This window comes from Phoenix dactylifera, chromosome 2 (assembly GCF_009389715.1).
Source record: "Phoenix dactylifera cultivar Barhee BC4 chromosome 2, palm_55x_up_171113_PBpolish2nd_filt_p, whole genome shotgun sequence".
Classification (NCBI taxonomy): Eukaryota; Viridiplantae; Streptophyta; class Magnoliopsida; order Arecales; family Arecaceae; genus Phoenix; species Phoenix dactylifera.
This window is the reverse complement of record NC_052393.1, coordinates 22,920,415-22,948,004: the sequence shown is the minus strand read 5'-3', so window position 1 is coordinate 22,948,004 and position 27,590 is coordinate 22,920,415. Positions and strand designations below refer to the sequence as shown.

The following is a 27,590-nucleotide window of genomic DNA, read 5'->3' as shown; positions in this document are numbered from 1 at the left end:
TGGACCCTTTTTGTTATATTTTATATGAAATAGATTTTTGGATTTTTTTATATAATTCTAAAGTTGGCTTTATGTTATTGTGAGCTATACCTCATGGTAGTGTGGTTGTGTTATGTCCTGCATTTGAGGCGAGATAATAGCTAAGCGAGTCGTGCCCACATAATGGGATGGAAGTGCAGAGGCACTGCCATGTTGTGGAGATAGGATTCCTCCTTGTTGATCAAGCCTTCATGCCTAAAAGTTTTTGGCTCGAAGCATTTACCACTAGTTCCTTTCTTATAGGTAATTATCCCACCAAAATCCTCAAAAATATTTCCCCTTATGAGATGTTTTTCGCAAGAAAACCTGATTACGCATTGTTTGAGGTTTTTGAAAGGTGGTGCTACCATTTTCTTTGACTCTACATGTGAGGGCCCGGTCCATTGACCGGCCCGCACACGATTGGACCAGTGGGCCGGCCCAAATTGGCCAGCCCCAAGGCCACACCGTACCCTGTGGCACGAAGCAGCAGAGAAAAGAAGACTTCGATCTAGCGTAAATTGAGGACTCCTAAGGCTTGAACGGAGCAAGTATGTGAGGACCCGTGTAGGCATGTATTAGTCCCACATCAATTATTTGTCGAAAAGATATTAAGTACTTATATAGGATCAAGAAACTCAAATAATACTTTCCGACTAGCCATTTTAAGTAAGGTCCTAAGTTATTATACTACAACCATAACAAACTAGAGTTTCAATTTAGATCTTGCATTTTTCTTGTGTATAGATCTCAACACAAAACTTACTAGTGTTTGGACCCTTCCACCGAAAGAATCAACAAAGAGAGTAAGATGAACTTCGAATCTCCTCAGCATTTGCCCGAAAGTGTTAAATCTCTAAAAAAAAAAAAAAGGCAAAGAGAAATGAATATTTTTAGTATCATTAGTAGCCGAAGAAAGGTATCTTAATTCTACATAAAACTTGATGATTTACCACTTATCCCTAAAGCTTAAATTGATAGAATAAAATATATTTATTTATATATTTTATATTTTTGTACAAAACTCTCACCATTGAGACGTCCATATCCATTCTACTAAAAGCGCACCCTCTCTCTCTCTCTCCTTTTGCAGTATAATCTTATTACTCTTTTTAGATTATTTAGATATGACCAAATATGTTTTGTTGTGCTTCACCCTGTCCAGCAGCATCAATCAACTCACGCAAATGTCCCCAGTGGAAGAGTCCACGTCTCTTTTGCACTGTGTGAAGTCCACTTTCCCTTTGGATCAAGCGTGTTTTGGCTATGAAGCTAAGCAGACTGACGGTTTCCCTCCGGTACCTCTGAATTTGGGCGTATTCATAAACAGCCCCCGCAAAGCAGCGGTGAAATGTATTGATTATTATTTAATTAGGAGGCTCTCCCTTCAAGTCTTAGGTGCGAGGGATCCACCCTTTCGCGGTGTTTCCGGCAGCCACCGCCATGTGGCCTGCTGTTTGGGAGCAAATACCATTTGCCGGTCCAACAACTCCATTTTCCCGGGTGCCGCATGGCTCTTTTGATAGCGACACGTGCCATCACCCAGGAGACGCGACGCATCCCCAACTTCCCATGTCCAAAACCGTCGGCGGATCGCATAAAGGGCTTCTCTTTTTCTTTAATCTATGGGATCTTGATTCGTGCCACTGTGGCTGAGACGATGTATGACGCCGCTGCTCTCAGCCCGAAGCACGGAAACATAAAACCCCTATTCAAAAGAATATTTACGAGAATGGCCTAACACCATTCCTACCTTCCATTTTATCAGTATTCCAATAACAAAAAAAAAAAAAGGTTAAAAGCCATGAATTATATTATTGATTAATGATGTAACTGGAGAGACCTTATTATTGAGGATTCAGTTTCGAGTTCAAAATGCTATATTGGAAATAAAAACCATGTACCGGTTATATTACTTTACTAAATACTAAAATACCTACCACCTACAAAGATTTTTATTAATTTTGGATTCGATGGAAGGAGAGAAAACTAGAAAAAGAATAGGAATGCTTCTTCTTTTTTTTTTTTTTGATGCTGATAAAGGATAGATCTAGATTTGATGCATTGAAATTAAATTTTCATTTACCTACCTCCCATGCATGACAGGCAACCTTAATTTTTAGTATGATATAACATGTAATGAGTAGTATATCTCTCTAAATCTATTGAATATGAAAAGTAGGTTTAAAGTGGAAATTAAACTTCCTTCTCATATAACATGAATTGGATCGATAATGACATCTTGATCGATATAATAAAATAAAAGGTTATTACTTTCTAATGTAAAGTGGATTTGTATCAGTTGATTGGTGACTCAAACCATATGATTTGTTAAACTTCAAACCACCGACGTGCTTCTGGGCATGCAAATGTTATTTCCTTCAAGTGGAGGGGCATTTTAAGATTAATGCTGACTATCCTGCCAACCCATACAGGACTCGGGAGCAAAACAAGCGACTACCCACCAGTTTGGAGGAATCCAACTGAAAAAAACCATCAGCTGCCGCTCTCTTCCCTTCCCTTGGCTCCTCACCTGCACTAAGCCTATAAAGAATCATCCATCTCCCTTTCTTGCCTCACAGCCCCAAGCCTTGATCCACCCCCTTCCCCACATTAGAGATCGATCTCAAGAAGAATGGGTTCCGTCTCTCGCCCCTCTCTGGATCAGAAGCTGGCTATGGCGAAGCGCTGCTCCCACGGTAAGTCCTTGTGCTGCTTCCTTTATGAACCATTATGTTCTCTGCAGTTATGTAGATGATGATGATACTTGTTCTCCTGCCAACTTGCCATCAAGCTGGGCAGGAGAAAGGCTTGTTGTTACGCTTCAAATGTGTCTCCTTGACATCACTAATCTCATGGATGGCACTCTCTTAATTTGTTGGAGCAGAGGGAGTTGTCGCGGGAGCAAAGGCGGCCATGGTTGCAACTGTTGCTTCGGCCATTCCCACTGTAAGATCACAAGTTCCCCACTCTCGTCACATATAACCATCTGAATTAGTTATCATGTATTCGTTACTTGCATGGGTTTAGCCATTTGAGAATGTTTTTTTTTTTTTTTTTTTTTTTCTTTTACTTAGTTAGCTAGCGTGAGGATGATCCCATGGGCAAGGTCCTTCCTTAATCCGGCTGCTCAAGCCCTCATCGTTTCATCAGGTTCTTGATTAAGTCCATATCTATATCTCTATCTACTTGCCTATATATATATATATATATATATACTGCAAAAAGAAAAGAAATAGAAATTGTATGATTAATAAGGAATGGGACTTTGGATGCATGCAGCGGCGGGGGCGGCGTACTTCATAGTTGCGGACAAGACGGTGTTGGCTGCAGCGAGGAAGAACTCGTTCAAGGATGCTTACCAGGCTGACATCAGGGCTTGAGAGTCCGACATGATAGCTAGCTACTTCTACATCTTGATGCAGATATCCGTTTTTGTATGAGAAATGCTGTGTGGAAACAAGTTATTGGGTTGAAGCTTTTACCGTTGTATCATTCTTCCCACCAAAATCCAATAAAATATTTTCTTTTATGAGTAGTTTTCACGAGAAACCTGATGTTGAAGGTTTTCTGAAACCTGAAGGGTTTTGGATGTTGATGTTTATGCAAATCATATTATAAATAACCGTGCACAGATGTAAGTGCATGGTTGCAGGGATGATATAATTGTGCGTAAGAACTAGTAAAAGTATGTACGATATAGATGAAGTGTATGCTTGAGAGTCCGGTCAAAGAAAAGACCGGGTGTGAAGTTTTCCATGAATCTTTTTGAGTCGTCATGTGGTTTTTGATGCAACCCACTTTTTTCCACAAATGGACTCAAATTACATACCCCACCTCCAATACATAAGAATTGAGTATGTCGTGCTCATGACGGTGTTACCCTTTGCCATCAATTTGATAGCCTCCATTAACATAAACACCACCTCCACCACCTCCTCCTCCTCCTCCTCCTCCTCCACCACCACCACCACCATTACCCTCAGTCCCTCCAATGGCCCTAGTCTCACCACCACCTATTTCTGTAACCTCCAATGATATCATGGATCAAACTCTTGTTCCTTTGCACAAACCTCCCCCCTGATTGCATGGTGATCACTTGCACCCACGCTAGAACAAGAAAACCTCTGATTACATGGTCACTTGCACCCATGCTAGAACAAGAAAACCCAAAATTTGGTTTGCTTCTAAATATCCGTTACCTACTTGCTTTCTTTCACTTGTTGATAATGCACCAACATCCTTTATATGGCCAATTAACATGCTTGTTGGCGAGCTGCAATGGAAGATGAGATGGCAGCTTTACATAAAAATCAGACATGGGACATGGGTGTTGTAAGGGGGTCTTTAAGATTAAGAAAAACCCCGATGGAAGTATTGAGCGCTATAGAGCACGTCTAGTTACCAAAAGTTTCAATCTAAAACCTGAAACTGATTTTGTGAAACCTTAGCCCCATGGTCAAACCAACTACAATTCCTATTCTTTTTAGTCTTGCTGTTGGCTTCTAAGGTGGTTTGGTGTAAAGAATGTCTTTTCGAATGGATTTTCAGATGAAGTTATGCTTACGAAACAATAACCAGATTATCTACATTCATCTATGTTCGGATTTACCTTTAACATTTTTATCCAACAGGAGAAAAACGAAATTAGAAGTTAAAAAGTGAAAAGTAAGAGAAAAACAAGAGCACATAATATTTACATGGATCACTCTATTCACCAGATAGAGATGATGCAAAATTTCATTATATATATGAAAAAAAAAACAGGAGATTATAAAGAGTACAAAATTACCTCACAAACTCTAACCTCTAATACACCCGATCTTTAGGACACTTATTTCTTGGTATTATAAGGGATATATATAATAGAGTAAATCGATATACACTCAAACTGATATTCCTATAATAATCAGGTTTGGCTAACATATAAATAGTGTCCTAAGTCGGTATACTAAGTCAACTTTCTAAAACTTATAAACTTAAAGACATACTCATCAAATTTTCATCTTGGCTTGAAGTTTACTAAGTTAAATATATCGAAATATTTCTCACCATCTCTTTTACACTTGCGCCTAAAGGCCTCCACAAGACTAATCAAATTCAAGCAATGCTTGAAATTGACAACTGAAATTGGTTTACTCAATATATCAATTGGATTCTCTGCAATAGCTATCTTCTGATCTGCAATAATATCATTATTGATGATCTTCCTAATAAAGTGATACTTGACATCAATATACTTGGTCTGCTCATGATGCATTGGATTTTGAACCAAGTGAACAACACTCTAACTATCATAATGTGCAACTGTTAACAAAGGTTATGGGACTTAAAATGTGCTTAGAATAATTTTTAGTCTTCATAAGAAACTGAGGGAAATTTGAGAGGTTATTTCAAATCAAAGGTTGTTTTTCTTTTGAATTTTTACACTTTACCACTTAAAAATGAGTTTTGCATTGATTAACCTTGGTTATGGGACTCTTTTGCTTTGTAAAAAGTGAAGCTATAAACTAGGTTTTCTAGCTTTTCTCAAAGGTTTTTTTTTTTTCTTTTGACTTTGTTATTAACACTTATCAAATAATGTTATCAAACAATTATTTTCTTTAGAAAGCATTTTGACGCTTTTTGATTTGAAAGTTATAAAACCACTTCCCTTAAGCAATACCAAACACTTCTCTAGGCATTGTGGTTAGCATCAACCAAACAACTAATCCACAAGAACTTATACTCCATCTTGCTCTGAGTTTGTTATGTTTTCATGCACTTCTCTCTCTATAAGATAAAAGACAACAAATACTGGTTTTTCTTGGCAAATTTTTTGGCTGGTGTATTTTTATCTATCGTTCTTCATTTTAATTGCTTATTTATGCAACCTAAGCCTTCGTTTATAACTAGTTGATCTTATAAGAAAATGACACGCCGCTAATCTCTATAATAATTCATAGTCGTACCAAAGAAGTCTGAAACTAGAAGTTCTAAGGTGGCCTTCCACTATATTCCGTCGTACTTCATATTTTGTAATTATTATGTTCTAAATATTATTGTTGATTTTTTTTATGATTATAGTGGAAAATGAGCTTGATGACATGGTGTGACCGGATTCAAAACTGATGTGGTATCCTACATGGTCGGGCCAAGTCCTTCTTGATCAAACCAAGAAGCACGATGAGTAGTCAAGAAAACCTCTGAGGTCATTTGTCACCCAATGAAAAGTACTGTAACTCATGTGGATATTCTTTCGCTCAGTGTCCTCCCCAAGCTAAACTAAACCTTCTCACCTTGTTATCCAGATTTTCCACCTAGGGCGGAAGGATGTACCCTCCATCAAGCCAAAAACGAAGATTACTAAATAGCCTTAATGGAACAAAAATCATATGGGGCGCGTACCATACGATTTCGGCCACGTCCAAGCGATGGGGTCGGCGACGGGATCCGGAAGGTGAAGTTAGTTAATATCAAAATATCAAGAGATGGGGTCCGCGAGTGGTAGACGCTGTGTCAACTTCGCAATGGGAATGATGGAAAGAGATAAAGTGGGGGTTAACTAACTCACCTACTAACTTCACCTCCAGGTATAATAATGATTCTCGATACTCGGTTCACCAAATTACAATGAATTTGATTTGATCTCTCTCCCCTAATATGTTTCATTTTAACAATTAGAATTCTCCCGACATATCTTAAACTTTAGCCGAGTAAAGTAGAATTATTAATATATGAAGAATCTTAAATTTTCGTTTTAAATGTTTGACATTACCACCATGTTCATCCCGTTGGCCTTCCGATGACCACAGCTTTTCTTTTATTTTTGGTACAAAATAGCTACAGTTATTTTTTGTGGTACGAGAAAAAAAAGCAATGGCCTTCTGATGGCCATAGATTTTCTTTTGTTTTTTTTGTACAAGATAGCTACAGTTTTTTTTTTTTTTTTTGTACGAGAAAAAAAAAGCAATGGCCAAGTTTGGAAGACGTTCCAAGGATGGGGTGAGGAGACATTCCACGATTGGGGGAGGGGGATCTATCTTTTAGTAAATTAATACATAGTACATGGCTAAGTGATGCACACCTTCAGGTATATTGATATATAGTTTTTAGAATATGATATTTAAAACATGGTATTCGCCAATACATACTATATGATTTTTTAATACATTATCTATAGTCAGAATATGTCAACTCTCCAAACTTTCAATGATTGAATGGTTCATTCATCTCACATTAATGTATACAAAAGTACCAAAAATGGAGAGATGTTTACAACTAAAAGTTTCTAATGAACAAAAAAAGGTATGCATAATCCAAGCGGCAACCTCTTTCCAATCAATTACCTGCAATGCAATAAAAACTTGGTGAGCTCCAGTAGATATGTTCACCAGATCTTTTAAATCTTTAAAATGAAATATGAATAGTAATGTTAAGTAAAGACTTCTAGTTAAATACCCATACCTTTTCTCAAAGTTTAGCTTGCGAGGCACCAATTGTTGTTGACTTGGAACCATGTAATACTGTAAAATATAAATACATCTATTATCATGATATAAATTGATAAGAGATATCAACTAATACTAAAAATGTTGTTAACTTGTACCATATGCGGGTTGAGATGATAAGGCACCGAAGAATTTGGATATGGATATGGGCATGTTTGAGGAGTCCAATTAACTAAATGATTCATATTTCCTTACATTATTGAATCTCGAACATTGATGGAGCATCCATGATAAGGTGTTATGTGCTCTTGTGAAAGAATAGATGATTCTTGAGAAGGAACAACATCATCAGATCTGTGGAGTGATTGATTATAACCCTATTTGATTTTGATGAGCTCAAAGCATTTGAGTATATCTTATGTTATACTAATGAATTCAATCTAATGTTTCAGTCAAATATTTGTAAATTTATGGTTAAGTGTCTCTAGCTTTGGTTCAATACACTTTGGATAAGTAAGGAATTCAATTTGAACCAAAGTCTGAGTCTCGAGTCGACTCCGGAAGATTACGAGTCGACTCCAAGCGTATCAGAAGCACTGGCACAAGCTCGAGTCGACTCCTGCACATTACGAGTCGACTCCGACTGAGAACAGACAGAAAGACAGAGAAGCCGTTTTGGACTCTGAGAGCCGAGTCGACTCCCGAAGAACTCGAGTCGACTCCGATGGTTGGCAGGTCGACTCCTAAGGAAGCATGAGTCGACTCCTAGAGAAATGCAAGGCTAAAAGTCAGAGAGCCAATTTCGGACATTGAGAGCCGAGTCGACTCCCGCAAAGTTCGAGTCGACTCCAAGGCAGCACAACCCCAAAGACAGAAGACTGTATTTTCATCTCTGAGAGCCGAGTCGACTCCCGCAAAGTTCGAGTCGACTCCAAGGCAGCGCAACCCCAATGACAGAAGACTGTATTTTCGACTCCGAGACAGTTCGAGTCGACTCCGAGACAGTTCGAGTCGACTCCAAGGCAGCGCAACCCCAAAGACAGAAGACTGTTTTTTCGGACACTGAGAGCCGAGTCGACTCCAGCAAGGTTCGAGTCGACTCCGAGACAGCACAAGTCAACAGACAGAAGATCGGAATTTCGGGCTCTGAGTGCCGAGTCGACTACCAGAATATCCGAGTCGACTCGAGTGAGCAAACTTGAAAGAAAGATCTTTGGATTCCTTAGAATGAGTCGTCTCCAAAAGTGTCGGGTCAGCTCCAGACATTGGGGAGTCGACTCCAGGTTCAGTCGAGTCGACTCCAAGTCAAGACAGCACTTTAATTCAAATCTAGAACAGTTGCCGAGCCGTCTTCTGAAAAGCATGAGTCGACTCCTACAACAGGCGAGTCGACTCCAGATCGCGCGAGTCGACTCCGATCCCAACGAAAACATTGTCAGGATTTGCAGAATGTGCAGAACGGCTAGAAAGATGTGTCTAACGGCTATTTTTCTTTGTGAATGGCTTAAATAGCCTGAGGGAACAGTAATAGAGTAAGAAAGAGAGACTCCATTCAAAGCAAAAGGGATTTCCACCAACCAAGAGCTCTCTAGAGTGATTACACGAAAAAGAAGGAAGAAGTGCATTGAAGTCGACTCTCCAACTCTCTTCCTCACATTCAAGGCTCTCCTCCTGACAGCAAGTCTACATCAAATTCAAGAGGAGTTAAAGAGTTTGAAAAGCCCCTTTCTCCATCTCCGAAATCAGTTTGAGGGCTTCTTACTCTTCCTTGCTTAAATTGTTTAAATACGCTTTTGAGAAGCTTCCTTTTTCTGTTTGTTTTCAAACTACTTGTTTCTTACTTGATTCAATTAGGGGATTGAATCAAGGGTGTTAAGGTTTGTTGGTGAGCCAAGGTTAAAACCAACGGTGTAAGGGTTTGATTGTGATCCCGGAAAAACAATCGGGTGGTTCTAGTCAGTGAGCCTGTGAAAACCGACCGAGTTCGTTGTGATCTCGTAAAACAACAAGTTGGGTTGTGAACTTGTAAAACAACCGACTGTAATCCGAGGGATTATAGTGAATTCCCAAGTGAGGCTTGGGGAGTGGACGTAGGAGCAAGGGTTAGCTCCGAACCACTATAAAATTGCTTGTGTTTGTGATTGCTCCATTGTCTCTTACTTTTCCTTCATCCACTGCATATAGCAACTAATTAATCCACTAGCAAAAAGTTTTAATTAGTTACTCACAAAGCTTTTAATTGCAATAATTATTTTAAAACCTAATTCACCCCCCCTCTTGGGTTGTCTATCTGGGCAACAAGTGGTATCAGAGCCGGAACTCCTTTACCAAAAGAGTAAAAGATCAAAATGACAACCCCATTTGGATCTTCTCATATTGAGGGCCAGTCCACCCATAGACCTCCATTCTTCAATGGATCCGACTACTCATATTGGAAGGCTAGGATGAGAATATTTATCCAAGCACAAGACTATGAGATGTGGACCACCATACTGAATGGACCATACATCCCATCAATTTTTGTAGAGGGTGTTACTATATCCAAACTTGAAAAGGATTGGGATGACAATGACATAAGGAAGGCACAACTAAATGCCAAAGCAATGAATGTGCTTTATTGTGCTTTAGACCGAAATGAATTCAATAGAGTCTCTACTTGCAATTCTGCAAAAGAGATTTGGGATAGACTTGAAGTGACCCACGAGGGCACAAATCAAGTAAAAGAATCTAAAATAAATATATTAGTTCATAAGTATGAATTATTTAAGATGGATTCCAATGAAACTATCACTTGCATGTTTACTAGATTTACTGACATTGTCAATGGCCTAAAAAGCCTTGGCAAAAATTATACTAACAGTGACCTTGTCAGGAAGATTCTTCGTTGTTTGCCAAGGTCATGGGAGGCCAAGGTGACGGCAATCCAAGAAGCTAAGGACTTAAACAAGCTGCCACTCGAGGAGCTTCTTGAATCCCTCATGACGCATGAGCTAACAATGAAACAACACAGTGAAGAAGAGTCCTCTCACAAGAAAAAGGTAATAGCCCTCAAATCTGTTTCTACTAACAAAGATTTATCTTGCAGCAGCAGCAGTGAAGAGGAAGACAATGAGGGAGAGGATGAAGAGGCTCTTCTTGTAAGAAAATTTCGAAGATTCATCAACCGGAAGAAGTCCATATATCAGAAGAGAGGTTCAACAAATTTCCACAACAGAGATAAAGATGAAGAACAAGAGGACAAGGCCAACTTCTGTTTTATGGCAAACGACAATGAGGTAACATCTGAAACACATTTAGACTTTACCTTCGATGAATTATATGATGCTTTCAATGAATTAATGGACGAATATAAGATAATAAACCTTAAGAACAAAGAATTGAAACTAACTAACCAATCTCACTTTCGTAAGTACGATACATTAGTTAAGGATAAAGATGTTATCATTAAAGAAAATTCAGAACTTAAGACATGCAACCAAATGTCAATTCAAAAAACTAATACCTTAATTAAAGATAACAAAAAACTGACCAAAGAAATATCAGAACTTAAAAACGATAAACAAATCATAAAAGAGAGTCTCACAAAAGACTTAAATGCACTAAAAACAGAAAAACAAAAGTTGGCACTAGAACTTGAAAAGTACAAATCTTTTGTAGAAAAGTTTACATATAGCTCTGAAAAATTGGAAATGATACTTAATAGTCAACGAGCTGTGTTCAATAGAGCTGGTTTAGGGTATAAACCTAAAAATAAGCAAAAGCTCTTTAGTAATTTCTTTGTAAAAACAGGGGAAAGCAAAACTAAGAAAATAACCTGTTTTTGCTGTGGAACAATAGGACATAAAACTAATATGTGTGATCATAGAAAAGGAAAAGCTAAAGAAAAAATTAAAAGGGTTTGGGTTCCAAAAGGAACCAACATTACTAACCATGAAGGGCCCAAGAAAACTTGGGTACCTAAAATTGTATGATTTCCTTGTGTAGGAGTATCTTGCAGCCAAGGTCGACAAAAACTGTTGGTACTTGGATAGTGGCTGCTCAAGACACATGACGGGTGACAAAGACCAATTCTTCACCCTTGAGCCTAAGAAGGAAGGTGCTGTGACATTTGGAGACAATAACCAAGGTCACATCATTGGTATAGGTAAAGTACAAATCACCCCTTCAACCTTTATTGATAATGTTCGATATGTTGATGGTCTTAAGCATAACCTACTTACATTAGTCAATTGTGTGATAGAGGTTTTGATGTTCTGTTCAAACCATCTTTATGCATCATAACCAACTCAATTGACAACAATTTAGTATTTAAAGGAATAAGACGTGGCAATGTGTACGTAGTAGATCTTGAGGATCTTGCCAAACATAACCCCTGTTTAGTTGTTAATGATACTAAGGATAATGATGCAAGCTGGTTATGGCACCGTAAGTTAGGTCATGCAAGTATGGATACAATATCAAAACTAGTTAAAAGAGATTCCGTGATAGGTTTGCCAAAACTAAAATTTGAGAAAAATAAAATCTGTGAAGCTTGTCAATATGGCAAACAATCAAGGAACTCCTTTAAATCCATAAATTGTGTCTCTACCTCTAGACCTCTTGAACTACTACACATGGATCTATTTGGACCAACTAGAACCACAAGTCTAGGTGAAAACAAATATGGTCTTGTTATTGTAGATGATTTTTCTAGATATACTTGGGTCATGTTTTTAGCTCATAAAGATCAAGCATTTTCAGTATTTAAGAAATTTCATAAGGAAGTAACTAATGCTAGAGATGCTTCAGTCATAGCTATTAGAAGTGACTATGGAACGGAATTTGAAAATCATCTATTTGATGAATTTTGTAGTAAAAAGGGGATAACTCATAATTTTTCTGCACCTAGGACACCACAACAAAATGAAGTTGTAGAAAGGAAGAATAGAACCCTAGAGAAAATGGCTAGAACCATGCTATGTGAAAGTAACCTCCCTAAGTATTTTTGGGGAGAAGCCATTAATACATCATGTCATATATTAAATAGAGTTTTATTGAGACCCATTATAAAGAAAACACCTTATGAACTTTGGAAAAATAGAAAGCCCAAAGTAAACTATTTTCATGTTTTTGGATGTAGGTGTTTCATTCATAATAATGGAAAGGATAACTTAGGTAAATTTGATTCTAAATCTGATGAGGATATATTTTTGGGGTATTCTACAACAAGTAAAGCCTATAGAGTTTTTAATAAAAGAACCCTTGTTATTGAAGAGTCTATACATGTTGTGTTTGATGATACTAATGATATCTCTTCTAGCAAGAGAGTTGTTCTTGATGATGATGCTGAAATTCTTGAAGAAAAGATTGATGAGATGACATTACAAGAAGATGAACAAAAACTAATTGGAAATGCATCATCAAGCCAAGAGGCAATTGTGGATCATGGGCTGACTAAGGCTTGGAGGTATGCTCATGGGCATCCTAAGGAATTAATTTTAGATGATCCATCTCAACCTGTTAGGACTAGAGCATCTCTTAGAAACTTAAATAATCATCTAGCATTTGTCTCACATTTTGAACCTAAACACATAGAAGAAGCTGAAAAGGATGTAAATTAGATAAATGCAATGCAAGAAGAACTAAACCAATTTACTAGAAACAAGGTATGAAACCTAGTTGAACGACCCTCTGAATATTCAATAATAGGTACCAAATGGATATATAAAAATAAACTTGATGAAAATGGAATTGTAATTAGGAACAAGGCTAGACTAGTAGCAAAGGGCTATAATCAAGAAGAAGGTATAGACTTTGATGAAACCTTTGCTCCTGTAGCTAGACTTGAGGCAATTAGATTGTTACTAGCATTTGCATGCTCTAAAGATTTCAAATTATTTCAAATGGATGTAAAAAGTGCCTTTTTGAATGGGTATATTAATGAGGAGGTGTATATAGAACAACCTCCTGGTTTTGAAAATCATTAATACCCCAATCATGTGTATAAATTAAACAAAGCACTTTATGGTTTGAAACAAGCACCTAGAGCATGGTATGAAAGAATTAGCAAATTTCTACTAGATCATGAGTTCTCTAGAGAAAATGTAGATACAACACTATTTTTAAAGAAGAAAAACAAAGAAATGTTAGTAGTGCAGATTTATGTTGATGATATTATTTTCGGTGCTACTAACTGTGGAGTGATTGATTATAACCCTATTTGATTTTGATGAGCTCAAAGCATTTGAGTATATCTTATGTTTACTAATGAATTCAATCTAGTGTTTCAGTGAAATTCTTGTAAATTTATGGTTAAGTGTCTCTAGATTTGGTTCAAGACATTTTGGATAAGTTAAGAAGTCAATTTGAACCAAAGTCTGAGACTCGAGTTGACTCCGGGAGATTACGAGTCGACTCCAAGCGTATCAGAAGCACTGGCACAGGCTCGAGTCGACTCCTGTACATTACGAGTCGACTCCGACTGAGAACAGACAGACGAACAGAAAGATCCAACTCAAAACCTGTCAACGAGTCGACTCCTGAAGAGCGTGAGTCGACTCCGATACTGCCGAGTCGACTCCAGGGTAGTACGAGTCGACTCCAGGGAGTTATAGATAGAAAGACAGAGAAGTTATTTTGGACCCTGAGAGCCGAGTCGACTCCTGAGGAACTCGAGTCGACTCCGATGGTTGGCAGGTCGACTCCAAAGGAAGCGAGAGTCGACTCCCAGTGTAATACAAGGCAAAAGTCAGAGAGCAACTTTCGGACACTGAGAGCCGAGTCGACTCCCGCAAAGTCCGAGTCGACTCCAAGACAGCGCGACCCCAAAAAGACAGAAGACAGTATTTTCGTCTCTGAGAGGCGAGTCGACTCCAAGACAGTTCGAGTCGACTCCAAGGCAGCGCTACCCCAAAAAGACAGAAGACTGTTTTTCGGATACTGAGAGCCGAGTCGACTCCGAAACAGTTCGAGTCGACTCCAGGACGGCACGAGTCAAAAGACAGAAGATCGGGAGTTCGGACTCTGAGCGCCGAGTCGACTCCCAGAATTTCCGAGTCGACTCGAGTGAGCAAAGTTGAAGAATACATCTATGGATTCCTTGGAATGAGTCGACTCCAAAAGTGCCAGGTCAGCTCCAGACTTTGGGGAGTCGACTCCGGGTTAAGTCGAGTCGACTCCCAGTCGAGAAGAGCACTTTAATTCAAATCCGGAACAGTTGCCGAGCCGACTCCAGAAAAGCATGAGTCGACACCAGATCGCGCGAGTCGACACCAGATCGCGCGAGTCGACTCCGGTCCCAACGGAAACATTGTCAGGATGTGCAGAATGTGCAGAACGGCTAGAAGATTGTGTCTAACGGCTAGTTTCCGTGGGGAATGGCTTAAATAGCCACAGAGAACTGTAGCAAGGTAGTAAAGCGACATTCCATTCAAAGAAAACAAGAAATCTTCATCTACCAAAGGATTTAAAAGGAAAAAAAGGAAGAGGGCCATTAATTTCATTCAACCAACTCTTCCCAGCATTAAAGAAGTCTCCTTCAGCCTTCAATTCTTAAAGACATTCAAGAGGAGACCCAGAGTTCGAGAAGCCCTCCTCTACATCTTCATAAATTTGCTTGAGGGCTCTTAACTTCTCTCTTATTTATATCGCTGAATATCTGCTTGTTTAGAAGCTGTATTGTTCTGTTTGTTTTTCAATCCATTTGGTCCTTACTTGATTCAATCAGGGGATTGAATCAAGGGTGTAAAGGTTTGTTGGTGAGCCTAGGTTGAAACCAACGTGTAAGGGTTTGATTGTGATCCCGGAAAAACAATCGGGTGGTTCTAGTCGGTGAGCCTGGGAAAACCGACCGAGTTTGTTGTGATCTCGTAAAACAACAAGTTAGGTTGTGAGCTTGTAAAACAACCGGCTGTAATCCGAGGGGTTATAGTGAATTCCCAAGTGAGGCTTGGGAAGTGGACGTAGGAGCAAGGGTTAGCTCCGAACCACTATAAATTTCTTGTGTTCGTGATTGCTTTGTTGTCTCTTACTTTCATTTCATTCACTGCACATAGCATCTAATTAATCAACTTGCAAAAAGTATTAATTAGTTATTCACAAACCATTTAATTGCAATAATTATTTTAAAACCCAATTCACCCCCCCTCTTGGGTTGTCTATCTGGGCAATACTAACAATCGCCTCTGCGAAGAATTTGCTGACTTGATGCAGAGTGAATTTGAAATGAGCATGATGGGAGAGCTGAACTATTTCCTCGGGCTCCAAATCAAACAATCTGAAGAAGGGATCTTCATCTATCAAGCTAAATACATCAAGGAGATGCTTAAGAAGTTTGATATGGAAGGAAACAAGTCAATCAGCACACCCATGAGTTCATCATGCAAACTAGACCAAGATGAATCAGGTAAATCAGTAGATCAAAAGATGTATAGAGGTATGATAGGATCCTTATTATATCTCACTGCAAGTAGACCTGATATCATGTTTAGTGTATGCATGTGTGCTAGATATCAATCTAATCCTAAGGAATCACATTTAATTGCAGTTAAGAGAATCTTTAAATACCTAATAGGAACAAAAAATATAGGTTTATGGTATTCTAAAGAATCTAGCTAAACTTAATAGGGTATACAGATTCAGATTTTGCTGGTTGTAAACTTGATAGAAAAAGCACCAGCGGGTCATGTCAATCCTTAGGAGAAAATTTAATTTCATGGTTTAGCAAGAAACAAAACTCGGTTGCATTATCTACAGCTGAAGCCGAATATGTTGCTGCTGGGAGTTGTTGTGTTCAAATTATGTGGATCAAACAACAACTTGAAGATTATGGAATTAAACAAGATAAAATTCCCATTAACTGTGACAATACAAGTGCTATTAACCTAACTAAGAATCCAATTCAGCACTCAAGAACCAAACACATTGAGATAAGACATCACTTCATAAGAGATCATGTACTGAATGGTGATGTGACACTTCAATTTATTTGCACTGATGATCAACTAGCTGACATCTTCACAAAACCCTTGAGTGAAGAGCGATTCTGTGTACTTAGGAGAGGATTAGGAGTGATTGATTCATCCTAGTGATATTCTCTTCTAATTCATTGATTTTGATGATTAGCTTGTGTTAAATATAGAGTTTTTCATCTATGATCATCAAATCAGTTTATAAACTTTTTGATTATCCCTTCTTTGGCACGAAAATAACATGATTTTTGGGTGCGTGCCAGAGTTCGAGTCGACTCGGATACATTTTAGAGTCGGCTCATGAGGGAGTCGACTCGCACATATTTTGGAGTCGACTCGAGGTCGATGACATCATAGGGGGAGTCGACTCGCGCATATTTTGGAGTCGACTTGAGGTCGAGTCGACTCGCGACTTACTGGAGTCGACTCGAGGTCGGGAATCCGATGTTTTAACCCTAATCGAAACGTTCAATCGACACTTCTATTCACCGCCGTCACTATTCAAAAACCCTAAAGTCGTCTCCGACCTTTGTTAGGGCATTTCCGTCGAGTTTTCCTCCGTTCCTCGTGTCCTTTCCCCCTCCTTAGGTCTAGGATGCCTCGGAAATCTGTTGTCCCGAGCCGGAAAAGGCCCCATTCCGCGAGCGGCACCGAGCGACGGTCAAAGGCTCGGAATGAACCCGTGAGGCCACAACCTCCGGTTCCTTCCCCGCCGAGGCCGGTTCCCTCGCGCCCGTGCGCCGGGAAGGCGGTCTCCACCGGGAGATACGTCAACTTTGACTTCCTCTCCCGGGAAGGCTTTACCCTAGGGCATAGGTTAAGGGCTCAAGGGTTAGAAAGGTTTTGTTCCCTAGATCTCCCTACTTACCCGGGGTTAGTTAGGAAATTCTACGGTACTGTAGCTAGGGGTAATGATGGTATTCAGGGAACTGTAGCGGGAGTCCCTATATTTATTTCGGAGGACTTCATTGCTCAAGTCCTCCATCTTCCCCAAGTAGGAGTGTCTCCCTCTCACCCCCGCCCTTACGGCCATACTAGAGAGTCCACCTCAGTCCCCCCTAGAAGAGGTGTCTGCAAATCAGCTATCAGCTGAAATGCGGCTCCTCTTAAGTATCATATCTAGGACCCTCTTCCCCAAGACAGGCCGTTTTGATTTTGTATTTGAGAGGGACCTAGCCCTGATGTTCTACATTCTTCAAGATACTCCAATCAACTTCCCAAAACTCATCTACAAATACCTATGTGAGCCTCTAGACAAACCTAGGCTCAGTCTTCCCTATGGGATGATGTATACCTTGATCTTTAGGGAGTTAGAGGTCCCCATTCCTGAGGGGGAACCCTCTCGCTCACTGCGATACACAGATCGCATGGGTGAGGGGACTCTGCACAGGATGGGATTTCATAAGGTTGAGGGAGTCTGGGTCCGGAAACCATCCACTTCCACACCTTCTGACCCTACTACTCGACACTCTTCCAGCCCTGATCATGACTCAGATTTTTCCACCTATCCCTCCACTTCAGCACCATCTACCTGAGCCGGACCCTCCACTGCACCACCTTCTCAGCCACTGGAGGTCCGGATATCTCCAGAGCAGCTCCGGGAGTTGCGGCAGGAGATCGTGAGGGAGCTACGGGACGACCTACTGAGGGAGCTCCGAGGTCCAGCGACTGCTCCCTCCACTGCGATGGTTCCATCATTGGCAGCCGTGATCGAGATGACGGCTCATCTGAGGAAAGAAATTTACAATGTAAGAAGCCTAATTCAAGCCCAATTTTCGAATATGAGCGATGTCACGAGTAATACAAGAAAGATGCGAGAAGACATCCGACAGGAGCTAGGCAGCCAGAGTCAGGGTGCCGAACGGCTAGCCAATGTACTGATCTTCAAGTTGGATACCCTCCAGGAGAATCTGACTGAGCTTACCTCGATCCAGAATAGGGCCACCTCGGAGATCATAAAGCAGCTAGGAAACATTTCAGAAGGGATCAGTTTAGTTATGCAACACACTAGACTGAGCAAGGGAGCCACATCCTCCACCACAAAGAAATTCTAGTGTAGCTTGCCTTTTCTCTTATTGATATGTACTTACTTCTATACTTTTGATGTATCTACAATTGTACTTAAATTTACATCAATATAATGAGTAGACATTTCTCTTCCAAATTGTGCAAATTTGAACTCTAACTGCTTTTATGATGTGCTATTCCTTTTTGCTATGATGACAAAAAGGGGGAGAAAATATATTGAATAGACATGTAAAGGGAATCAATAAAAAGAGAACTTTTAAAGCACAAAATAGAACTTTTAATTTGTTCTAAGTGGATTCGATACCTCGAGGCTCATTATCTGTCTGTTGGGGCTCCTAAAGGAGTAATCTCCAGAATCTATTCAAGGGATATTCGGAGATTAGTTGAATCATACTCAAGAACAAATTGGCAGATTTTTCCTCTAAAACCAAAAATTTAAGTTCAAAAGCTTCAATACACTAAAAGAAAATTCAGAGAATCTAAACAAAGTTGAATGCATGTGTTGAGAGGGAGAATCTGAAATCTTAAGAAAGCAAATTCATTAAATATATATAAGCCAAACAATTGATTGCATGACATGAAGGCTTATATAATTCCAAATGAAAGGGGGAGCTTTAACTTCAAAATTTACTGTTTCACACCTTTCAGTTTTGGATAAATTAAATGACTAGACACTTGAATTCATTTTAAAACTTTACTATAAATCTCTTTTTTGGTTGAGCAATTCACTTTACAAATACTCAATGTTTTGTCATCATCAAAAAGGGGAAGATTGTGGAGTGATTGATTATAACCCTATTTGATTTTGATGAGCTCAAAGCATTTGAGTATATCTTATATTATACTAATGAATTCAATCTAGTGTTTCAGTCAAATATTTATAAATTTATGGTTAAGTGTCTCTAGCTTTGGTTCAATACACTTTGGATAAGTAAGGAATTCAATTTGAACCAAAGTCTGAGTCTCGAGTCGACTCCGGAAGATTACGAGTCGACTCCAAGCGTATCAGAAGCACTGGCACAAGCTCGAGTCGACTCCTGCACATTATGAGTCGACTCCGACTGAGAACAGACAGAAAGACAGAGAAGCTGTTTTGGACTCTGAGAACCGAGTCGACTCCCGAAGAACTCGAGTCGACTCCGATGGTTGGCAGGTCGACTCCTAAGGAAGCACGAGTCGACTTCCAGAGAAATGCAAGGCTAAAAGTCAGAGAGCCAATTTCGGACACTGAGAGCTGAGTCGACTCCTGCAAAGTTCGAGTCGACTCCAAGGCAGCGCAACCCCAAAGACAGAAGACTGTATTTCCGTCTCTGAGAGCCGAGTCGATTCCCGCAAAGTTCGAGTCGACTCCAAGGCAGCGCAACCCCAAAGACAGAAGACTGTATTTTCGTCTCTGAGAGCCGAGTCGACTCCGAGACAGTTCGAGTCGACTCCAAGGCAGCGCAACCCCAAAGACAGAAGACTGTTTTTTCGGATACTGAGAGCCGAGTCGACTCCAGCAAGGTTTGAGTCGACTCCGAGACAGCACAAGTCAACAGACAGAAGATCGGAATTTCGGGCTCTGAGTGCCGAGTCGACTCCCAGAATATCCGAGTCGACTCGAGTGAGCAAACTTGAAAGAAAGATCTTTGGATTTCTTAGAACGAGTCGTCTCCAAAAGTGCCGGGTCAGCTCCAGACATTGGGGAGTCGACTCCAGGTTCAGTCGAGTCGACTCCAAGTCAAGACAGCACTTTAATTCAAATCCAGAACAGTTGTCGAGCCGTCTCCTGAAAAGTATGAGTCGACTCCTGCAACAGACGAGTCGACTCCAGATCGCGCGAGTCGACTCCGATCCCAACGGAAACATTGTCAGGATTTGCAGAATGTGCAGAACGGCTAGAAAGATGTGTCTAACGGCTATTTTTCTTTGTGAATGGCTTAAATAGCCTGAGGGAACAGTAATAGAGTAAGAAAGAGAGACTCCATTCAAAGCAAAAGGGATTTCCACCAACCAAGAGTTCTCTAGAGTGATTACACGAAAAAGAAGGAAGAAGTGCATTGAAGTCGACTCTCCAACTCTCTTCCTCACATTCAAGGCTCTCCTCCTGACAGCAAGTCTACATCAAATTCAAGAGGAGTCAAAGAGTTTGAAAAGCCCCTTCCTCCATATCCGAAATCAGTTGGAGGGCTTCTTACTCTTCCTTGCTTAAATTGTTTAAATACGCTTTTAAGAAGCTTCCTTTTTCTGTTTGTTTTCAAACTACTTGTTTCTTACTTGATTCAATCAGGGGATTGAATCAAGGGTGTTAAGGTTTGTTGGTGAGCCAAGATTAAAACCAACGGTGTAAGGGTTTGATTGTGATCCCGGAAAAACAATCGGGTGGTTCTAGTCGGTGAGCCTGTGAAAACCGACCGAGTTCGTTGTGATCTCGTAAAACAACAAGTTGGGTTGTGAACTTGTAAAATAACCGGCTGTAATCCGAGGGATTATAGTGAATTCCCAAGTGAGGCTTGGGGAGTGGACGTAGGAGCAAGGGTTAGCTCCGAACCACTATAAAATTGCTTGTGTTTGTGACTGCTCCATTGTCTCTTACTTTCCCTTCGTCCACTGCATATAGCAACTAATTAATCCACTAGCAAAAAGTTTTAATTAGTTACTCACAAAGCTTTTAATTGCAATAATTATTTTAAAACCCAATTCACCCTCCCTCTTGGGTTGTCTATCTGGGCAACAAGATCCTCCTAGCACATAGATGTTAATAAGAAATTGTCACATACAACAAGTTATAATATTCAATTAACATATTGAGTATTATAATTCATAGATTATCAATTAGCATCACTTACTTGTATCTTTTTTCGATATAGCTTCTCTATTCTTTTTCCTTCTTTTCTCAAGTGCACTCTTCATCCTTTTAGTGGTTGGACCTTTCTTAACAGGTGGGGGCTTCATTGTTATATGATTGCTAGGTATCTCCATATTACATATTTCTGATACAACATTCTTTCCTTTTCCATTGTCAACAGTATTTATATTCATTTGATGTAGCATCCCTTCGACCTCCGTAGTCAATTTATCAAGTCCATTTTCTACGATATTTAAAATATCACTTGAAATAGCACCTTTGACTGCAACAACGATTGCCTTTTGACATACTCTGGTATAATAAGAAGCCAATGTTTCCTTGCCATTTGAATGGACCCCTGGTTGATGACTGTTTGAGAATGCTCCATCTTTTGCATACTTAGTCCATCGTTTTAGTATATATTTAGATGGCAAATGAAGAATATTATTATGATGAAGAACCTTCAGTGCATGCAAACATAAAATACCCATACTCTCAAATTTTAAACAGCTACATTTAACTGAGATATCAAGCGAATTAAATTCAACAGAACCAGGATAACAACCATCTGATGGAGTAATCTTATAAGTGTATTTGCCATCCTCACATCCTGTACATTCACAAAGACATGCAAGTTGGCTCTTGAACTCCTCTTCGAAATCACTATAAACATGTCTTGTATATTTTTCAGCAGCTTCAATTAACATAGGCAGTCCACGGACATAAACAACTGGTTTTGTTTGTCTTGATTTAAAATCTTCATACAATTCCTTCTCTCAAAATAGACCTACTGCTTTCTGATACCTTTCTATAAACATTGAAAGAGATAATTTTTTGCAAAAGAAGCTTTTGAAATGACCATTCATACTCTCACTTCGTTGTGTCGTTGTCATATCAGCACAAAAGGATTCTCGACGATATACTGAAGCCCATTTCTCACGTAATTCATAAATTCATTCATCCATCGATTTTCCTCGAGTTTATATTTTTTAAGCTTTTCTATTGTGATTGAAAATACTCCACAGTGCGGCATTCATATATGCAAGCTTTGAACTCGACTTGAAATCCAGGATGACTAGAATATATGTGAGAAAGATTTTTTGCAGCATTTTGAAATATATTCCATAAACATAGACGGTGGCATGTATTGGGTAGGGCTATTTTGATCGCCCTAGACATGACGGCACATTGATCTGTGAAGACTGTTTTTGGTTGTTTTCCTGACATGGTAGCTAAAAACGTTCTAAACAACCAAACAAATAAATCAATTGTTTCATCAAATAATAAAGCTGCCCCAAACACAATCGTTTGCTTATGATAATTAATACCAAGAAGTGCAGCAAAGGGCATTTCATATTTATTTGTCTTAAAAGTAGTATCAAATGAAACCACATCCCCAAAATATGCATAGTCCATAATTGATCTCCCATCGGCCCAAAAGAAATTAGCCAATTGCCCTATTTCATCGACCTGTATAGCATAATAAAATGAAAAAAATCTTCTGACTGCCAACTCTTCAAATAATCCAAGAGAATTTGTGCATCTCCAACGTTAAGTTGTCTAGCTCTCTTTGTATGCAAATAGTTAGAGTAATCAACTCTTGTAAAGTCGACATGTTCAACACCTTGGGATCCTGCGGCAAAAAAATTGTAAGCTTGTGAAGGATTCACTCCAGCTTTTTCCATCTGATCAATAACCATCATATGACCAGAAAGTAGTTTGCGATGCGACCTTAACATATATGCCTTGTCAGGACTTGCTAGAGGATGATTATGATCAATGATAATTTTACTCACAACTCATGAATTTTTACGATCAATTTTGAATTCAACACGAGCCATGCAATTAGTTCTCTCGATCGCTCGTGGTTTCTTAGTTATATGTGTAGGATGAGAACCACGAGTGCCTTCTTTATTGCACAAAAATGTTCTACTCTGTATGCTTCCATTCTTTCTGATCCTACGGTGACCCTTGCGAACACTAAAACCAACTCTCTTCGCATATGAGTTATAAAATTCATATGCTTCTTCTTCTGAAGTAAACAACATACCAACTTTTGGGTTTGAATCTGAACCAACAACTATCTTTTGCAATGAACTTTCGTCTTGAATAGATATCTATCAACATCAAATAATACAGAAAAAAATAATATGTCATGTTCTTCAAGATAAAAAATAACAATGGTAATGCATCCAAAAGTAGTACATCAATAATTATAGTGAACTTAACTGATATTATATCTATATCAGAAAAATTATGCATGCAGTTACTCTTATTATATTATTTCAACTAGGTATAAGTATGTATTATTTGAATATGTTGTATGTACTAGCATAAGTACAACGTAATATGCGGATATCGGCATATATAAAGTAATATAATTTAGCATTGGAAATAAGAGATGAAACATAGAAATTAATTTTAACTAATACCATAGCTTTTGGCGAGGAGAGCTCGGTATCCCGAATGGGACTTGTACTAGAACTTGAAATCTCATCTCTTGAGTACTTTTCCAACTTTTTTCTAGCATAATTTATGAAAAAAAGAGAAAAAAATTAACAAAATGATAAAAAAAACTTTTTACTTTTTTCTAACATAAAAATTTATATACATACCATTTCTCAGATTTCATGAACTCTTAGATACAAAAATCTTAAAAAAGAGAGAAATTTGGAGGAGAAAGGAACTCGAGGAGAGAAGGATGGGAGAGATGGTTTGGAGAGATGGCTTGATGAAGAATTGGATAGAAGGGGAAGCTTGATGAAGAAGAAAGAGGATATGAATAGTCTCTGGTCTTGATACGGAGGAAGAAAGAGGATACGGTGATATATTTATTTTTCTCAAGGTGGACTCCCGTTAAGGAATAAAAAATGACAGCTAGTGGCCCCAAGCGTCGACCCCATATGGCGGGATATGGGGTTAACTAACTCACCTACTAACTTCACCTCCAGATATATTAATGATTCTTGATATTAACTAACCTCACCTCCCGAATCCCGTCACCCCATCTCTTGGACGTGGCCGAAATAGGGGCGCGTACCATACGATCTAGTATGGTACGCGCCCCATATGATTTTTGTTCGCCTTAATGGTTATGCCGAATCTTTAGGTAGTTATAGAACAACTCGAAGATGTTAGGATATGATTCACAGAAGATTCAGGACCCTGCGACTATAAATAGTCCATGATACCCTCCGTGAAAGGTAATCGATCTACAACTACTGAATTCCTAATACTCGCATTATTACAACCATTGCTGCTTATTCTCTCTATATTCTTGTTCCTTATCTCCCACCAAGAAGCCCTCTTTGATCACTTAAGCATCGCATGGCTTTGCTGGAGCCGATCCAGCGAGCTCTCTAATCTTATTTATTGCCTTGCTGATCCATGGAAGTGGCCCATATAATCGACTTGAGGATTGGTGGTAACAGATTAGCACCATCTATGGGAAGAAAGAAGAGAAGCCATGAAGTCTCTAAAAGGGGCCAACCTCGATCACAAGATCGAGTACTATGAAATCAGGGCCCTACAAGGATGGAAGGCTAAAGCTAAACATAATTTGGAGATGAGCAAGCCCTCCTTCACCAAAGAGATCATCAAGAAGCCTTGTTGAAGAGGTTCAAGGTATCGTAGTTCGAGCACTATGATGGTGCCACATATCCAATAAACTATCTCAAGAGCTTCAAAGCCCTCATGTTGCTGCAAGAAGCTAATGATGTCGTGACGTGTTGGAGTTTCTCAACCACTCTCAGGAAGGTTCCTTGGCTCTAGTATTCAAGCCTTCGACCAGACTTGATCTGCTCCTTCGACCAGTTCAGCCGCCAATTCATCAACCACTTCATCTGCAATAGAAGGCAGAGGAAGATCTCAACCAACCTATTCACTATCAAGCAAAGAAAAAGTGAGTCCCTTCGAAACTTTATTAATACATTTAATAGCGAGTCACTAGAGGTGCATGAGTTAGATCACTCCATCATGATAGCCGTAGTGATGAATGAGCAAAATAGCTCATGCTTCAGCTTTTCACTAAAGAAGTGACCTCCAAGGACTTGGTTGAGATTCTATCTTAGGCGGATAAATATGCCCATGTTGAGAAATCCGTAGTTACTCAGAAAGAGGTAGTATAAAAAGCAGCAAGAAGCGCAATAGCTGCAAGGGAAAAGATGAGTTGAGAATAAAGTGTAGCCAAGAAGAAAGAAGTGCTATATGACCCTAGAGTCCACCTCAGATGTTCGAGGGGTACACCTCTCTTAATTTTCCAAGAGCTTAGGTCCTAATGGGACCTCGGACGATCACATGAAGACTCCTGTTAAGAAGAGGGACACGCAGATACTATTGGTTGCCCAAAGATCACATGCATGACACTAAGGAGTGCATACAGAGAAGATTGAGGCCCTCATCCAACAAGGGTACCTCGATAGATACATGGACGATTAGAGGGATGTTGATAAAAAAAGTGAACCTCTGAAAGGCGGGATGAGGATCTACCACTTGCTAGGGCGATCGCCGCTATATCTAGAGGACTCTTTACTGGGAGATCTAGCTCATCTACTTGCAATCAGACGGTCCAGGTTGAAGAATTAGCTTCATGAAAGAACAAAACCGCAAAGTGAGAAGAACTCATGTGACTAATCGAGCTCAAAAATCATGGAGGGTAATTTTTACACTGGACATGCAAACCCTGACAACCTTAGGGCACATCATCAGTAAGATTCGCGAATGCTGGATTTTGTATCCTTTATTATAAACCATTAATGAAATTATGTTTCAGTTTCTCTCTAAAAATTGGCTTAAAGAACCAAAGTACTATAGGTCGTACATATTTTGACGAAAGCTGCCAACCTTGAAGGCGGATATACCTCCACTCATAAAGTTATTACTTAGTTTAGGCTCAGATGGGAGGAGACACATCTAGCTTGATCATCTGAATGTTGTTTTTCTAGAAGAAGCCAAATGATCAAAGCCTGTTGGCCACCCAAGAAGGCCCATTGGCAATGCCATGTTAGCAGTGTGAGCACGAGTTACCAGGATGTTTGTGACAAGGTGGAATAAGTGATTATAAACATTTCACATAGGAGGTAATGGAATTTCATATATTGGGGCTGAATGCATTATTCTTTTTATATTGATTACTTATAAATTCTACATTTATTCTTGGTTAATTTATTTAGAACTTGAATATTCATGATTTAGCTTCCAATTCAATATTGATTATCACATCTTTTTTATCCTGGAGATAATATCTCTAATGAGTTTGAACACTTGGTTTAATCACTATGTTTATAATAATCCAAGTGTTCTTGAAGCTAATAATACTGTTAGGATTTACATTTATACCTAAAGCAAATGCTATACCAATGAGATTGTCTCATTAGTAGCTAAATAGCAATTTATTTTGGTGATAGTTTGCCAGCTGATCAAGTAGTAATTGCTTTTTCTTTCGTATACACAACTAAATGTACATTCTATATATATGTATGCATGTATGTACGTACGTACGTATGTATGTATGTATTTGGTATTTTGGTAGCTTTAAAGAGGTTACGTACTTATGGTCCTAACTTGAAAGGAAATAGGTACTATAATGTGTATCTGGAGGTAATTTGTTCTGTTTGAATGTTTGCATGATGACCTTGTAAGAATTACTTTCTTTATTATAAAATAATTTATCAATTTTCTATATGAGGCTCATTCAAAAAAAAAAATTTAATACTTAAATTGAAAAAAAGGAAAAAATCCAAAGTCTTTAGGGAAAATCAAGAAAATACTAAAAAATATAACCTAAAATTATAACAAAATAGATTTTTTTTAAGTTTGAATTTCAAATTTAACTTTTATATGAACTTACTCTATTAAAACTTTGACATGAATTATCTTTTCAACATCAAAATAAAAGGGTTCTCAGAAAGAAGAACTGTCCAAGTGAAAGGATGGACTTAATTAGATTCAAGCCATTCATTGCATGTAGTAAAGAACTCATATGCTACTAATATATAAATTCTAATTTTGTTAAATTAAATCTTTCTATAAAAAATCCTGTGTGGGACCCAAGGAAGTTAACTCTATGTTTATTAAGTTCCAAATAACCTTAATTAACATCCAAGAAAAGATTTAATTCATTATGCTTAATTTTTGGGATCTTGTTATATGCAAGCTCATTCCTTATTTAATTTATTAAGGGGATAAAGCTTCGTGCTGAATCTGACTTGGTGTTGTTCCTCACAACAGTATAAAGGCTTTGATTACAATCTCATCCTTTTTAACTCCAATGGAGATAAGAACTAATTAATTAATGGATCAAGAACCTTTCAGCAATTTGGATGCCTTCAGCATGGTGCT

General features: G+C 38.9%; 1 protein-coding gene across 1 annotated transcript; it reads left to right on the top strand.

Annotated features, from left to right (window-relative positions):
• The first annotated feature begins 2,481 nt into the window (after positions 1 to 2,481).
• LOC103695465 (early nodulin-93-like) lies at positions 2,482 to 3,566 on the top strand. The gene is made up of 4 exons (XM_008776803.4): positions 2,482 to 2,717; positions 2,906 to 2,967; positions 3,096 to 3,171; positions 3,301 to 3,566. The coding sequence occupies exons 1-4, from the start codon at positions 2,654 to 2,656 to the stop codon at positions 3,399 to 3,401; spliced, it is 303 nt and encodes a 100-aa protein (XP_008775025.1). The 5' UTR covers positions 2,482 to 2,653; the 3' UTR covers positions 3,402 to 3,566.
• Positions 3,567 to 27,590: the final 24,024 nt, after the last annotated feature.